This window comes from Malus sylvestris, chromosome 15 (genome assembly GCF_916048215.2).
Source record: "Malus sylvestris chromosome 15, drMalSylv7.2, whole genome shotgun sequence".
Classification (NCBI taxonomy): Eukaryota; Viridiplantae; Streptophyta; class Magnoliopsida; order Rosales; family Rosaceae; genus Malus; species Malus sylvestris.
Window position 1 is genome coordinate 54,060,342 of NC_062274.1, and position 17,328 is coordinate 54,077,669.

General features: G+C 41.5%; 1 protein-coding gene and 1 long non-coding RNA gene across 3 annotated transcripts in view; one reads left to right on the forward strand and one right to left on the reverse strand.

Moving 5' to 3' along the window:
- LOC126602343 (uncharacterized) overlaps positions 1-15,631 on the reverse strand; it is a 32,906-nt gene extending 17,275 nt beyond the window's left edge. Inside the window, exons 1-3 of one of the 2 annotated variants that reach the window (XR_007616083.1) lie at positions 15,436-15,631; positions 12,291-15,372; positions 5,154-6,998 (exon numbers count right to left, since the gene is read on the reverse strand). This is a non-coding gene — a long non-coding RNA (uncharacterized LOC126602343). Of the gene's footprint in view, positions 1-5,153; positions 6,999-10,570; positions 11,004-12,290; positions 15,373-15,435 lie in introns of those variants that run through there. The other variant, XR_007616082.1, reaches the window with a different exon arrangement.
- Positions 9,601-16,385, forward strand: LOC126602342 (uncharacterized). Its single transcript, XM_050269178.1, has 2 exons — positions 9,601-10,186; positions 15,916-16,385. Exons 1-2 carry the CDS (start codon positions 9,928-9,930, stop codon positions 16,329-16,331), a joined length of 675 nt encoding a protein of 224 aa, XP_050125135.1. The 5' UTR covers positions 9,601-9,927; the 3' UTR covers positions 16,332-16,385.
- Positions 16,386-17,328: the final 943 nt, after the last annotated feature.

The following is a 17,328-nucleotide window of genomic DNA, read 5'->3' on the forward strand; positions in this document are numbered from 1 at the left end:
GCATCTTGAAATTGAGAGGAAAAAGATTATGATCATCAATATGCTTAGGATAAGGTTTCTGATATGTTATCCTAAACATCGGGTGGGCCTGCAGCTAAGCATTCTGTACTACCATCATCCTCAAATCTGCCAATTAATTCTTGAGTTGTTGGCTAGTCGTATTATTGTGTGGGGGATAGGGAGTTCCCTACTTCGGACTATGATCGATACCTGAGAAAGCTTCCCTCTGTAGGTCTGGCTCTACCTTCTCATCCCCCCTTATTAGCTAATAGTGATGGCCTATAAGAGAGAGGCTTGCCCCCAGCTGTGGATGAGCCCTTTTCGCTTGTTTCTCCTATCGGGTTGGACGTACCAATCTTTATCCCTTCTTGCTTGACTTGCCTTCTAACATCTAGTAGTGGTGGTGGTAGAGGATCGAGCAAGCCTATCTCTTGAAATTCTTTTTCTTCTCGTCGGCTGGTTTTAGCCTCTTCTTTCCTTTTCCTTTTGTTCTTCTTTTCCTCAAGTAAGGGAAACAAATGAACTACTGGTTCCTTTTCTGGGCTTGCCTCCATGATTCTTTCCCTAGTGTAACCATCCTTCGGTGTGGAGTACTCTAACTCCAGCTTTGTTTGTAGAGTTCTTGTTAAGGAACATAGCCTGCTAACCTTTATTCTGGTCTCCAAAAAGATCTTTTTCATACTCCTCAGTACTTGTACCATGGTGGCTTGCAAGTCTTCATTAGTGACCTTTCCACTCGACTTCTCATAAGAGGTCAGGCTTTTTAGGATTACAAGGCCGTGTAGTAAAGGAAAGTCCTCTGGGTGATCTGTCATCCTTGCTTCTGTTGGACAAAGAGGTTGCCCAAATTCCACCTTCCACCTAAACATTCGATTCTTCCTTCGTCTTGGCGTACAATATCGCAATAGGTCCCACCAGGCATGCCAAAACTATATTCGGGCTAGATATGTCCCTCGCACAACTCCTCGGGGGTCTTGCCTCTCGGGCAAGGTTTTGCTACTTAGTTTGAATGGTGCCTTTGTGGGGCCTTTATTAGGCCTTGAGGCTCACAATCAAAACTAATGTGGATCTAAGCGTGCCACTGTTACCTTCGTATAACATATTGTTCTTTTTGGTTATTAACTGGGCTGATTACTTGCGCCACAAGTTATTTAGACTTCTTGATCTTACTGGATTGTTATGGATGGGTTAAGTCTGTATAAGGTTCTTTTTCTTGCCTTGTAAACAAGGACTTTTATTCATAATATTATATGTATAAATAAAGGGAGTTCAGGGCCATTCCAACTATTTCTTTGATTACAATTAAAATTAAAGGAGCAAGGTTAATTAGTTTAGCCCGATTAATCATCAAAATAAAACTTTGAACGAAAAGCAGTTGAAAATGATTTAAAACACAAAGAAAGATGCATTACACAACAGATCTACTTTACGTAAGTACAAACAAAAAAGACTCGAGCAAGATTATAACCTTGTCAGGCAAGGTTCATCCTCTTGCAACCACTTCTCTTTGTGTTTACAAGCCTTGTAATCTTTGGAGAATGAAAGGTAAAACGAGTTTTACTAAAGGGATTCGATACTACAACATTGGGGAAAACTAGCAGAACATCTAAATCTTAACAAAAGATGGCTTTCTATGGTGAATCTATGACTAAGAGAATAGAGCCTGGACAAACTAAAGCTTTATGGTTTCTTGCTTGTCTGAGAGCAAAGTGGGATGTCTTTTGATTGATTTGTTGAGTGTCCTTATCTCTGGTGTCCCTGGCTGCTTTTGTAGACTTTTTAGCCTGATTGTCCAAGCCTTGCCTTTTAGTGATGGCCTCCAGAGCATGGTGAGTCATCACTTATTTACCTATCTATGCCCTCGAAAAGTGTTTTTTTTTTTGCTGGAGGTGAGCTACCCTCTGTTGCCCATCACTTCTCTCATAGGTTTGTTGCCTATTCCTTGCCAAAATGATTTTTTAATTCTTCCTGGGTTGTTGACTTGTCCGAGCCCAATACTCCCTTTGCTTTTTGTGTTCTTGGGCCTTCACTCTCACTAAGCCCAGCATTAAATATCCACTCAAACATAACTATTGCAGCTTAAGGTTATAAATGATAGTTTCCTAGTGTGGGGATTGCAACAAATACCACCAGCCTACTACCACTTTCACCTCTGTAAATGTTTCAGGATTAAAGAAAGAGGTAATCTAATGACATCCATGTTACAGAAAAAGAATATAAGAATCCATTACACCCAAAATTGTTCAACGCTGTACAACTTTGATGCTTTCACTAAAAATATTTTGTAGCAAACCTTGTTGAATCTACACCAATATACATAAGCCATTAAAAAGAAACAAAATAAAGATTGTTATTACATAAACTAGAATTACAAATGTATGTGTGTGAGTGTGTTTGCATGTATGTATCAGGAGAACCATTGCGATCACATCACATGACATACGTACAGAAAACATATCTTCACTACAAACACAAATTACCATATGATTCCTCATTGTTGTTCTTTTCATCCCTTGTTCTTAGAGCCAGTACCGGATAATATATCACTCTTTTCAAACTGGTTGAACTCTTTTATAATCAGATTCACTGAAATTAAATCCTTTTCTAACTATCATCCAATAACTGCAAGCCAATGAAGAATATTTACAATTTTAGGAAGATCTGAGGTGTGTGAAGCAAGTATAGAGGCGTGGTATATGCCAACAGAGTACATGCAGCTACTAAAAGCTCAAAAAAGATTACATAAAGGTTGTATTATAAAACTATCTAGTAAACCAATGAGCTTCCAAAATGCCTCGTGCTAGATAGAGATGGAATATACATATAAGGCATAGAGGATCCACTCTCCTGGGCGATGTGGGATCTAACAAGTAGAATCTTTGTTTGCGAGTATTCTCTACTTCTATGAGAGACCTTTTCTCCTTCCATGAGAACCTTTCTCACCTAAGTGTGAGTGGTCTTTTGATTAAACCAATGTTATTGCCAACCCTAGCTATGGCTAGAGTCGATGGTAGTCTCATGCTTTTTCTTCCTTTTTCTTTTCTCTTTGCTATCCCTATTGTCTACACTTTCCACCATCCCTACAAATATCAGTTCCCTCATCCAAATTCTATCCTTGCTTTTGATTGTACCTTCTCGAACTCCAACCCCTGATCATCCACTTGCTCTATCCCCCTTGATCCATCCCCTTCCATACCCCTTCATCCATCTCCCTTCATCTTTTCCATCAATTAGCTCCATCATCTCTCTTACCATCTTCATTTCCAATCGATTTCCACATATTTTCAATGCGATACTTCCCGATTCTATGGAAGGGTGTGTAAAGCTTCGGCTCGGGTGTTCGCACCACTACCTCTGCTGGCCTCAGTTTGTTTTTTCTGGTGTGTTCGCCCCTGGTGGCGATGTTGCTTGCTTCCCGGCAGGCCTCCTTTGCTTTGTGGAGATGGTTGGTTTGGTGGTCCCTCGAGGATGAGGAGGCCTTCTTCTTTTTTAATTTTGGGGTTCTTGCAGGTATAACCTTTAGCAATGGTGGTGGGCGTCGGATCGTGGTGATCGATGTTTACTTTCCTGATGGCGGCTGTTGTAGGCTCAGGAGAAGGCGATGTGTGTTTCTATGTTCTATTTGTGTGCGGGCTGGGCTCCAAAGCTAGCTTTGGGCCTGGTCATTGGTGTTGTGTTGGCCTTCTTTTTGTGTTAATCTTGTATCTAGGCCTTTGTTTGTACTTGCTTTTTATTGGTAATAAAATTTGACTTGTTGTCCAAAAAAAAAAGAAAAAAGTTGTATTATAAAATTAAAAGAAGAAGAAAGTACAAAGCTCACTGTACGCTGAATGTTTATCAAGTCTTCCATTCACTAATTGTTTCTTCAGCTTCATCCAAAACCCAGTAACATCTTAAGCCATCAACAGCCAAGATAGAGCACTGCAATGCCGAATTCCTTGTTTGTAATGTAAAATAAATTTGGGATTCAAAGAGCAAACCCTTTCCACTCACAGAGTTTGTCAGCTGCGCTTTTATTCTACAAATGAGACTCACCAATGCTTCTCTTTAATTAGGGCTTTGCTAACATTGTATTTCCCTAGTGAGTATAAACTTTTAGCAACAAAATTAACTCCAGGAACAAGAGATGTATCACAATTTTGAAGGAAGAGGCGAGAAAACAGAATAAAAAAAACTAGAGAAATTGCCAAAAATGACCAATTTTCTTAATTTTTAGACTTAAATAGGATAAAGCGGCTATGCACAAGTTATGCACAAAAACGAAATGACAAAAATACCCACATATAAATTGTAAAAACTCACAGCTCATTGCGTAATTTTTCTAATTTCGAAGAGAGTTGTGAATTCTAGGTGTTTAGGTTGAGTTCAAATCTGTGAGCATATCATATGCATATCGTGTACGTATAGTGAGTTCGACGACCAAACTGGGCTTTTCTCCTTCGCTTCTCAAACCGCCGCCCTCCATCTTCCCTAATCTCTTTCCCATAGCAAAATCTAACTCAGGGCTGGTTTGATATTGATTTGCTTTGAAAAAAAAAAAAAAACTACTTCTGCTGTGCTGTGAGAATAAGCTCATTTTTGTTGTTTCACGTTTTCAGCTTTTTTTTCACCAAAAACTGTGAAAATAAGCTGTTTTTAAGTGTTTATCAAGCATCTTTTTTAGCTCAGTTTTTTTTAATACCCACTTTTTATAAAATACCTCAGTACCAAACCAGTACTCCGAAACTCAAAACCCAATTTCCAAGTTTAAGGCAATTTTGATTGAATTTTTTAGGTTTTTGGGTGGTAGACAAAGGCATGTAATTCCAAACCCCTTTTCCCAAATCGTCGACGACGAGCCTAAACCCGACAGAATCGATGACGAAATAGACGAAGAAAATGGGGAGAATGATGCAGACCATGGACTAGAAGCATTATTATATTAAATAGGGGGATTCTTCGGGCTGGTTTGGTATTGCTGTGCTTTGAAAAAAAGCTGTTGTGAGAATAAGCGGCTGTGCTGTAAGAATAAGCGGCTGTGAAATAAATCAGCAGAGTGTTTGGTAAACTTTTTTGTAAAAGTGCTTTTGGAAGAAAAAAAACAGTCTGATAGTGGGTCTTTTCATTAAAGGAGCATTGTAGCTCCGTGTGCTTTGAAAAAAAAATTTCAGTTTTCCAAAGCTGCAAATAGCAGCTTCAGCTTTTTCCTTTGATTTCAGCTTATTCTCACAGCAGCTTCCAAAATAAGCCTTTTTTTCAGTTTACCAAACACCTAAAACCCTTACAGCTTTTTTTCATGGATGTTTTTTTTTTTAAGCACCTCACTCTCAAACCACCCCTTCATCTTGTCCGGGCTATTAAATAAGAATCTGGTAAATAGAGGCTTCTTCATCTTGTCTGAGCTCTCTTCACCAATTGTCAACAAGTGACATCATAGCCGGAACCCAGAAGCTCTTTCGCAAAGTAGAATCCGATCATCGAGTGCTCGCCACTGTTGGAAGGAATTAACCCGTTTATACGAGAGCAATTAGGTCATTTTAGTTTTAAAAAAAATATATCATATTTCTGTTATATTGTTGTGCACATCGTGCACATATTCTGTACATATATCAAAAATCCTATTTTAGTCCAAAAATTAAAAATATTGGTCATTTATGTCAATTTCCCAAAAAACTATTTATAAGCGTGAATGGAACACATAAGATTTTACGTTTTCAATTTTCCTTTGCACATACAACACCATTAGGAAAGAGACATCAGATCTTTACAAGTGCAAGTGTTGTACGGAAAAGGATCCGCCTAGGGATCCGGGAGAACCCGTAATCGTGAACGTTCATCGTATATCGTGTAGTCAATTTTCGTTAAGTACTATTTATATTTAATTTTAAATTTTAAATTTAAAAAGATTTCTGACCACATGATGTATGATAAACATATACGATTATGAGATCCCTAGATTCCTAGGAAAAGGTCCGGATCCTTTTCCGTGTTGTACATGAGCAGTGCACTCATCCATGCAAGAATATACACCTAGCTAGGGGTGGGTTCGGTTTTTTGCCAAAACCGAAACCAAACTGAAATTTCGGTTCGGTTCGATTTGGTTCATTTTTTTTTCGATTTTTTTCGGTTCGGTTTTTTTTCGGTTCGGTTTTTTCCGGTTCGGTTTCGGTTTGGTTTTGGTTTTTTGTTTTTTATTTTTTCAAAAAATGAAAAATATTTAAATTTTAAATTTTAACATATCCAACACAATCATAACATAAGCATTCTAACTAGAATCAAAGACAATGAAAATAAACATTTAAAGTTGAACTAAAATCATCAATCAAGTCTTCCAAAGTCCAAACTAACAACCTCACAACACAAAAATCGTACAAATGACTTAGAAAAGTTTAATTGTATGATGTTGTTCAAAGATCAGGGTTGTTTGCTTGTAACTGCATGTTGACAACTTGATTAGTAAAAGTAATGCGTGGGTGGATTTATTATTGAATTCTTTTCCATCACAAATTACCCAAGTAATCTACCCGAAATAAATGTTTATGGATTCTGTTACATGTTATATGAAAGTAGATTTGGAAAAGAAAGCTGGGGTAGAAGTAGACAATGCTATGGAGATGGATGTAGGTCCTTCAGGAGGATGTTTGGTTCCGGAACCTTATATAGGGAGAAATAATAGGTTAGGGTTTAGAGTTTTTATAGGACTTAGTGGGAGGAGGTTTGGTTCCGAAACCTTATATAGGGGAGAAATAATAGGTTAGGGTTTAGCAACACATTAGGTTTAGCACATTTTAACTTACAAATTGGGTTTAGAAAATAATACACAAAACAAATAATTACAACAACAACAACAACAACAACAAAGCCTTTTCCCACTAAGTGGGGTCGGCTATATGAATCCTAGAACGCCATTGCGCTCGGTTTTGTGTCATGTCCTCCGTTAGATCCAAGTACTCTAAGTTTTTTCTTAGGGTCTCTTCCAAAGTTTTCCTAGGTCTTCCTCTACCCCTTCGGCCCTGAACCTCTGTCCCGTAGTCACATCTTTGAACCGGAGCATCAGTAGGCCTTCTTTGCACATGTCCAAACCACCGTAACCGATTTTCTCTCATCTTTCCTTCAATTTCGGCTACTCCTACTTTACCTCGGATATCCTCATTCCCAATCTTAACCTTTCTCGTGTGCCCACACATCCCACGAAGCATCTTCATCTCCGCTACATCCATTTTGTGTATGTGTTGATGCTTCATCGCCCAACATTCTGTGCCATACAGCATCGCTGGCCTTATTGCCGTCGTATAAAATTTTCCCTTGAGCTTCAGTGGCCTACGACGGTCCCACAACATTCCGGATGCACTCTTCCACTTCATCCATCCAGCTTGTATTCTATGGTTGAGATCTCCATCTAATTCTCCGTTCTTTTGCAAGATAGATCCTAGGTAGCGAAAACAGTCGCTTTTTGTGATCTTGGCTAGATTGCTCCGGTCATTAGTGTGGATAAGTATATAAATGGATAGAGACAGGAAAGCAAACACAAGATGTACGTGGTTCACCCAGATTGGCTACGTCCACGGAATATAGGAGTTCTCATTAATTGTGAAGGGTTTACATAAGTACATAGGTTCAAGCTCTCCTTTAGTGAGTACAAGTGAATGATTTAGTACAAATGACATTAGGAAATATTGTGGGAGAATGATATCGTAATCACGAAACTTCTAAGTACCGAAGTGTGGTATCATCTTCACTTGCCTTATCTGTCTTATAGGTAGATGTGGCATCTTCTCTGGAAGTACTCTTCCTCCATCCAGGGGTGGTATCTTTAACTGGTGGAGATGCACAAGGTAATGTATCAATTTCACTTGAAGCTTACTTGTAGTTTCAGGCTTGGTCAAGCGCGATACAAAAAATGTAGTAGGAATCCCCCAAGTCGCCGAGCTAGGGGATCTACTGAAAGAGGTGACAGACAAGGTAAGCAATCAGAGCTCCAAGCAATCAGTCCCAGATCAGAAGTTTGATTTCGAGTTCCGGCTGATTGTTCTCATTATCCCTATCTTGCAGGCAGCATGAAGGATAAAGGGAAGAAAAATGAGAAGAGATGATATGAGATACTTTTGCTTTTGAAGAAGTAACTTTCCACAGGCTTATTCTTGAACTGGGCTAGAGGGTTTTCTGGTTTCCTCCAGAGTATAAGGCCGACTCAAGAATTTGAGGGTCAAAACAAGTCCATCAAATCTAGAGTACGTTCGACCCTGCTGATATGGGATACTTTTTCTTTTGACAAAGTAGTAGATGTATCGGCACGTATGCTGTTACGCTTGTCTCCACATGCTTCCTTGTATCCTTCTCACTTGCCCTATCTGTTCCTCAGGCAGATACGGTATCTTCCCTGGAAGCATAAGATGTTGAAGATGAGTACTCGAGAGCAACGCCAGGTAAGTAATCAGGTAAGGGGTTCCAGGCAGTCAGTTCCTGACTGGAAGCTTGATTCCAAGTGCTGACTGATTGCTCTCTTTCTCCTTGTCTTGCAGGTAAGAACAAGGCCAAAGGAAAAGACAGGAAAAAAGCATGATATGGGATACTCTTGCTTTTAACCCTGATGATATGAGATATTCTTGCTCTAGTATAACTTGTTTGCGGAGGTATTATCGGGGGAAAAGAAAGTTGAATATTTCGAAAGGCTTCGTTAGGAGTGCCCTCTCAGATATGAGGAAGGGTTGAGCATTTTTGCAAGTCTGCCTGTCCGTTAGGGATGGAGGTCGACATATATAGGAGTATCCCTAACAACAAGTAGTAATGCTATTCCTTTACCCTACTTGGTCATAGCACGGTAGTGGGAGCTGTCAGCTTCACATGTTTTAACTCTGTCAGAGCACTTTGAAAAAGTGGTTTGTGGTATCTGGAAAGCTGATGTTGCGTGTGAAGATTACAGACAAGCTTTATCTAAGGAGGTCTGGCTCTCGAAGTTGAGAAAGTAATGCATCTTCGATTTTCGAACAAGCAATCCTATCGGGGATCTGGCTCTCGAGATTCGGAGAACGATGCCTCTTCTATTTTTGAGAAAGCAATCCTGCTGGGGATCTGGCTCTCGAGATTTGGAGAACGGTGTCTCTTCGATTTTTGAGAAAGTAATCATGTTGGGAGTCTGGCTCTTAAGATTCGGAGGGCGGTGCCTCTTCGATTTTGGAGCAAGCAATCTTGTTGGGAGTGTTTTCTCGAATGTGAGTAAAGGTTGGGCATGTTTGCTAGTCTACCTTGCCACGGAGCACAGAGGTTGACACACATGAACTTTCCAATTATCCAGCAGTGCTACTGTTCCTTTACCCTTGTGGGTAATAATATGGTAGCTAGACCTTCAAAATTTATGTGTCTAAACTTTGTTAGTGCTGTTTCTTTGCTATTCTTTTACCCTTCTTGGTCAGAGCGATGTAGTGGGAGCTGCAAGCTTCACGTGTCTCAACTTTGTCAGAGAACTTTGGCAAAGTTATCTGTGGTACCCATGAGCTAATGTTGCGTGTGGAAAGTGGGTGATTAAACAGTAAGATTCATATGCTTTGTACTTCACTAGAAATCTTCGACAGAATGCCCGTAATTTCTGCAAAGCTGAGTGTGCGTGTGACAGGTGCTAACAAGGCTGAAAAAGTAGGTGCCTCTTCGATTTCTGAGATCGGTCATCGTGGTCTCTGAGCAGCCCAGCTTTTGAAAAAGCAAGCGCCTCTTCGATTTTTGAGATCGACCTTCGTGGTCTCTGAGCAGCCCAACTTTTGAGAAAGCAAACGCCTCTTCGTTTTCTGAGCAGGCCCCTCTTCGATTTCTGAAGCTCCGTCGAGTGCAGATTTTTATAGAGGCTGGCATTAAGTTCCCAAGCACACTTGAATCTCCACCAGTAGAAGCTCCATTCTTGCACTTCTAAGATCTTGATTTGTCCGACCTCTTCTCTCTTCAACACCTTTGAAAATGTCTGGCCCCTCCGACCGTCGTTTTGACTTGAACCTTGTTGAAGAGGCAGCCACGCCTTCTCCAAACAACATATGGCGCCTATCCTTCGTCTCCCCTACTGGTCCTCTTACCGTTGGGGATTCCATGATGAAGAATGATATGACCGCTGCGGTGGTGGCCAGGAACCTTCTCACTTCCAAAGATAACATACTACTTTCCAAACGGTCTGATGAGTTGGCTGTTAAGGATTCTCTGGCTCTCAATGTTCTGTGTGCAGGTTCTGTGTCTAATATGGCCCAACGCCTATTTGCTCGAACCCGCCAAGTTGAATCATTGGCGGCTGAAGTGATGAGTCTCAAACAGGAGATTAGAGGGCTCAAGTATGAGAATAAACAGTTGCACCGGCTCGCACATGACTATGCTACAAACATGAAGAGGAAGCTTGACCAGATGAAGGAATCCGATGGTCAGGTTTTACTTGATCATCAGAGGTTTGTGGGTTTGTTCCAAAGGCATTTATTGCCTTCGTCTTCTGGGGCTGTACCGCGTAATGAAGCTCCAAATGATCAACCTCTGATGCCTCCTCCTTCTAGGGTTATGTCAAGTACTGAGGCTCCGAATGATCCCCTCCGGTGCCTTCTCTTTCTGGGGCTCTACCGACTGCTGAGACTTCTCCTAAGCAACCTTTGTGAAGGCTCTCTCTTGTTTGTTTATTTTGACTCATGTATATGTACATATTTATAACTTATCGAGGATATCAATTTGCTTCATTTCAACGTATTGTGTTAAATACACCAAAGCCTTCTTCGCTAAGTTCTTTGAATTTTTCTTTTGTTGAAGCTTGTATGTTGAAGCTTTGTGAGTGGAGCATGTAGGTTGAGGTAGTGCTCCCTTAATTTCCCGAGTGAGGAAAGCTTCTCGGTTGGAGACTTGGAAAATCCAAGTCACTGAGTGGGGTCGGCTATATGAATCTTAGAACGCCATTGTGCTCGTTCCTGTGTCATGTCCTCCGTTAGATCCAAGTACTCTAAGTCTTTTCTTAGAGTCTCTTCCAAAGTTTTCCTAGGTCTTCCTCTACCCCTTCGGCCCTGAACCTCTGTCCCATAGTCGCATCTTCTAATCGGAGCATTAGTAGGCCTTCTTTACACATGTTCAAACCACCGTAACCGGTTTTCTCTCATCTTTCCTTCAATTTCGGCTACTCCTACTTTACCCCGGATATCCTCATTCCTAATCTTATCCTTTCTCGTGTGCCCACACATCCAACGAAGCATCCTCATCTCCGCTAATTAAATAAAAAAATTAATTTAATTAATTCGGTTCGGTTCGGTTTCTAGATCACTAAAACCGAACCGAACCGAATACCGAACCAAAAGAATTCGGTTCGGTTCGGTTTTTTCAATTCGGTTCGATTTTTTCGTTCGGTTCGGTTTTTTCGGTTTCGGTTCAGTTTGGTTTTCGGTTTTTTTTTGTTTTTTGAACACACCCTTACACCTAGCAAGAAAGAGAAGGATTATCACATAACTCTCTGAAATAAGACCTACAATATAACAGTCCGGATGAATCCAACTTCATCTCCTCCTATCCGATCCGATCGTGACACTTCCCAATAAAGATGATAGAAAAGTGAGCTCCCCTATCTCATTCAAAATTCTGTAGAAGCCTAAATCTCAACTTAAAGGAAGAAAAAACTGACTAGCATTCTTGCATAGGAACATTGTGATGAATGGACAATCTGTGTTGGAGTGAAACGGAAATGAGAAGAGGTGTTTCACTATCACCAGACCAACACTCTTCCCAAAACCACACTCCCCCATTAACCACCACATGAAGAAAGAGAGCCAAGCCATTTGGAAATGTGTTTCATGCCACTAGTTTAGTATCCCACGCATTGTCATGTAATCTATTTTTGCTTCTCGACAGCATGTCATAAGAATCAGTTTCTACAGAAACTGCAAAACCATTTTCCAACGCCTCGTTTCTCTACCAAGTTTCCAATCCCCAAACCACCCTTCTTGCAGACCTGAGACACTGACTCAGAACTCCTTATCAACCACAATTATCTGCCACAAACCTTCACTCACTGTTTTGTAATTTACGGTAAACAACTTTATTGAGAAGATTGAAAAAAGAACAATGTCTAGCGGTCAGCAAGAAGTCCACCATCCAACAAGAACAGAAACAACCCTACCCATCCACAAACAACAACAACAACAACAACAAAACCTTTTCCCACTAAGTGGGGTCGGCTATATGAATCCTAGAACGCCATTGCGCTCGGTTTTGTGTCATGTCCTCTGTTAGATCCAAGTACTCAAGTCTTTTCTTAGGGTCTCTTCCAAAGTTTTCCTAGGTCTTCCTCTACCTTTTCGGCCCTGAACTTCTGTCCCGTAGTCACATTTTCGAACCGGAGCGTCAGTAGGCCTTCTTTGCACATGTCCAAACCACCGGAACCGATTTTCTCTCATATTTCCTTCAATTTTGGCTACTCCTACTTTACCTCGGATATCCTCATTCCCAATCTTATCCTTTCTCGTGTGCCCATACATCCCACAAAGCATCCTCATCTCCGCTACACCCATTTTGTGTACGTCTTGATGCTTCACCGCCCAACATTCTGTGCCATACAACATCGCTAGCCTTATTGCCGTCCTATAAAAATTTTCCCTTGAGCTTCAGTAGCTTACGACGGTCACACAACACGCCGGATGCACTCTTACCCTTCATCCATCCAGCTTGTATTATATGGTTGAGATCTCCATCTAATTCTCCGTTCTCTTGCAAGATAGATCCTAGGTAGCGAAAACGGTCACTTTTTGTGATCTTCGCTAGATTGCTCCGTTCATTAATGTGGATAAGTATATAAATGGATAGAGATAGGAAAGCAAACACAAGATGTACGTGGTTCACCCAGATTGGCTACGTCCACGGAATAGAGGAGTTCTCATTAATTGTGAAGGGTTTACACAAGTACATAGGTTCAAGCTCTCCTTTAGTGAGTACAAGTGAATGATTTAGTACAAATGACATTTGGAAATATTGTGGGAGAATGATCTTGTAGCCACGAAACTTCTAAGTACCGGAGTGTGGTATCGTCTTGACTTGCCTTATCTGTCTCATAGGTAGATGTGGCATCTTCTCTAGAAGTACTCTTCCTCCATCCAGGGGTGGTATCTGTAACTGGTCGAGATGCACAAGGTAATGTATCAATTTCACTTGAAGCTTACTTGTAGTTTCATGCTTGGTCAAGCGCGATACAAACCATGTAGTAGAAGTCCCCCAAGTCGCCGAGCTAGGGGATCTGCTGAAAGAGGTGACAGACAAGGTAAGCAATCAGAGCTCCGGCTGATTGTTTACATTCTCCCTATCTTGCAGGCAGCATGAAGGATAAAGAGAAGAAAAATGAGAAGAGATGATATGGGATACTTTTGCTTTTGAAGAAGTAACTTTCCACAGGCTTATTCTTGAACTGGGCTGGAGGGTTTTCTGGTTTCCTCCAGAGTATAAGGCCGACTGAAGAATTTGAGGGTCAAAACAAGTCCATCAAATCTAGAGTACGTTCGACCCTGCTGATATGGGATACTTTTGCTTTTGACAGAGTTGTTGATGTATCGGCACGTGTGCTGTTACGCTTGTCTCCACATGCTTCCTTGTATCCTTCTCACTTGCCCTATCTGTTCCTCAGGCAGATGCGGTATCTTCCCTGGAAGCATAAGATGTTGAAGATGAGTACTCGAGAGCAACGCCAGGTAAGTAATCAGGTAAGGGGTTCCAGGCAGTCAGTTCCTGACTGGAAGCTTGATTCCAAGTGCTGACTGATTGCTCTCTTTCTCCTTGTCTTGCAGGTAAGAACAAGGCCAAAGGAAAAGACAGGAAAAAAGCATGATATGGGATACTCTTGCTTTTAACCCTGATGATATGAGATATTCTTGCTCTAGTATAACTTGTTTGCAGAGGTATTATCGGGGGGAAAGAAAGTTGAATATTTCGAAAGGCTTCGTTGGGAGTGCCCTCTCAGATATGAGGAAGGGTTGAGCATTTTTGCAAGTCTGCCTGTCCGTTAGGGATGGAGGTCGACATATATAGGAGTATCCCTAACAACAAGTAGTAATGCTATTCCTTTACCCTACTTGGTCATAGCACGGTAGTGGGAGCTGCCAGCTTCACATGTTTTAACTCTGTCAGAGCACTTTGAAAAAGTGGTTTGTGGTATCTGGAAAGCTGATGTTGCGTGTGAAGATTACAGACAAGCTTTATCTAAGGAGGTCTGGCTCTCGAAGTTGAGAAAGTAATGCATCTTCGATTTTCGAACAAGCAATCCTATCGGGGATCTGGCTCTCGAGATTCGGAGAACGATGCCTCTTCGATTTTTGGGAAAGCAATCCTGCTGGGGGTCTGGCTCTCGAGATTCGGAGAGCGGTGTCTCTTCGATTTTTGAGAAAGTAATCATGTTGGGAGTCTGGCTCTCGAGATTCGGAGGGCGGTGCCTCTTCGATTTTGGAGCAAGCAATCTTGTTGGGAGTGTTTTCTCGAATGTGAGTAAAGGTTGGGCATGTTTGCTAGTCTACCTTGCCACGAAGCACAGAGGTTGACACACAGGGACTTTCCAATTATCCAGCAATGGTAATGTTCCTTTACCCTCTCTTCGATTTTTGAGAAAGTAATCATGTTGGGAGTCTGGCTCTCGAGATTCGGGGGACGGTGCCTCTTCGATTTTGGAGCAAGCAATCTTGTTGGAAGTGTTTTCTCAAATGTGAGTAAAGGTTGGGCATGTTTGCTAGTCTACCTTGCCACGAAGCACAAAGGTTGACACACAGGGACTTTCCAATTATCCAGCAGTGATACTGTTCCTTTACCCTCTCTTCGATTTTTGAGAAAGTAATCATGTTGGGAGTCTGGCTCTCGAGATTCGAAGGGCGGTGCCTCTTCGATTTTGGAGCAAGCAATCTTGTTGGGAGTGTTTTCTCGAATATGAGTAAAGGTTGGGCATGTTTGCTAGTCTACCTTGCCATGAAGCACAGAAGTTGACACACCGGGACTTTCCAATTATCCAGCAGTGGTACTGTTCTTTTACCCTTGTGGGTAATAATATGGTAACTAGACCTTCAAAATTTATGTGTCTAAACTTTGTTAGTGTTGTTTCTTTGCAATTCTTTTACCCTTCTTGGTCAGAGCGATGTAGTGGGAGCTGCAAGCTTCACGTGTCTCAACTTTGTCAGAGAACTTTGGCAAAGTTATCTGTGGTACCCATGAGCTACTGTTGCGTGTGAGAAGTGGGTGATTGAACAGTACGATTCATGTGCTTTCTACTTCGCCAGAAATCTTCGACATAATGCCCATAGTTTCCGCAAAGCTGAGTGTGCGTGTGACAGGTGCTGACAAGGCTGGAAAAGTAGGTGCCTCTTCGATTTCTGAGATCGGCCCTCGTGGTCTCTAAGCAGCCCAGCTTTTGAGAAAGCAAGCCTCTTCGATTTCTGAGATCGGCCTTCGTGGTCTCTGAGCAGCCCAGCTTTTGAGAAAGCAAACGCCTCTTCGATTTCTGAGATCGACCCTCGTGGTCTCTGAGCAGCCCAGCTTTTGAGAAAGCAAACGCCTCTTCGATTTCTGAAGCTTCGTCGAGTGCATATTTTTATAGGGGCTGACATTAAGTTCCAAAGCACACTTGAATATCCACCAGTAGAAGCTCCATTCTTGCACTTCTAAGATCTTGATTTGTCTGACCTCTACTCTCTTCAACACCTTTGAAAATGTCTGGCCCCTCCGACCGTCGTTTTGACTTGAACCTTGTTGAAGAGGCAGCCTCGCCTTCTCCAGACAACATAGGGCGCTCATCCTTCGTCTTCCCTACTGGTCCTCTTACCGTTGGGGATTCCATGATGAAGAATGATATGACCGCTGCGGTAGTGGCCAGGAACCTTCTCACTCCCAAATATAACAGACTACTTTCCAAACAGTCTGATGAGTTGGCTGTTAAGGATTCTCTGGCTCTCAGTGTTCAGTGTGCAGGTTCTGTGTCTAATATGGCCCAACGCCTATTTGCTCGAACCCGCCAAGTTGAATCATTGGCGGCTGAAGTGATGAGTCTCAAACAGGAGATTAGAGGGCTCAAGCATGAGAATAAACAGTTGCACCGGCTCGCACATGACTATGCTACAAACATGAAGAGGAAGCTTGACCAAATGAAGGAATCTGATGGTCAGGTTTTACTTGATCATCAGAGATTTGTGGGTTTGTTCCAAAGGCATTTATTGCCTTCGTCTTCTAGGGCTGTACCGCGTAATGAAGCTCCAAATGATCAACCTCTGATGCCTCCTCCTTCTAGGGTTTTGTCCAGTACTGAGGCTCCGAATGATCCCCCTCCGGTGCCTTCTCTTTCTGGGGCTCTACCGACTGCTGAGACTTCTCCTAAGCAACCTTTGTGAAGGCTCCTTCTTGTTTGTTTATTTTGACTCAAGTATATGTACATATTTGTAACTTATCGGGGATATCAATAAATAAGCTTTCCTTCATTTCAACGTATTGTGTTAAATACACCAAAGCCAGCCTTCTTCGCTAAGTTCTTTGAATTTTCTTTTGTTGAAGCTTGTATGTTGAAGCTTTGTGAGTGGAGCATATAGGTTGAGGTAGTGTTCCCTTAATTTCCCGAGTGAGGAAAACTTCTCGGTTGGAGACTTAGAAAATCCAAGTCACTGAGTGGGATCGGCTATATGAATCTTAGAACACCATTGTGTTCTGTCCTGTGTCATGTCCTCCGTTAGATCCAAGTACTCTAAGTCTTTTCTTAGGGTCTCTTCCAAAGTTTTCCTAGGTCTTCCTCTACCCCTTCGGCCCTGAACCTCTGTCCCATAGTCGCATCTTCTAATCGGAGCGTCAGTAGGTCTTCTTTGCACATGTCCAAGATAATACTAACACCACAACACCGAACAGAAGAAGAGCAGCACCACAAAAAGACTACTCAACATAACAATGAATCAACAGAAAACTAGAACACTGATTAGCTAACATAAGCTTAGAAATTGAGACACAGAATGACTAAAGACGCCGAAAATCCCACTATACCCCACAAATCTTCACTCACTTCGCTCTTTATCTTACTTATGTTTCTTTTTTTTCATAATTTGACATAAAAACAAAACATATTTAACTTGTCTGAGTAAGACTATAGTATCTGCCAAAACTCCACTCCTGGTCATTCCTAGTGATGAGATAGTATAACCATCACTACTGAATCTATGCACCGTACTTTCAACCTTTTGCTACATTTAAAAACTGCATAAGCTCTCCTATTATGAAGACATCCAAGAAAATCATAAACTGTGTGTAGAGAGGCCACAGCACACCCAAAACATTGATAATCATGCATGCATGTTAGTTTGGATTATAAGCACAAAAACAGACATTTCAATGAAAACTGGGCAA

Excerpts from the sequence above, each read along its gene's own strand:
- LOC126602342 (XM_050269178.1), top strand. The coding sequence starts at position 9,928 with ATGTCTGGCCCCTCCGACCGTCGTTTTGACTTGAACCTTGTTGAAGAG. Across the intron at positions 10,187-15,915 it reads TCTCAATGTTCTGTGTGCAG|GTTCTGTGTCTAATATGGCC; the intron begins GTTCTGTGTCTA and ends TTCAGTGTGCAG.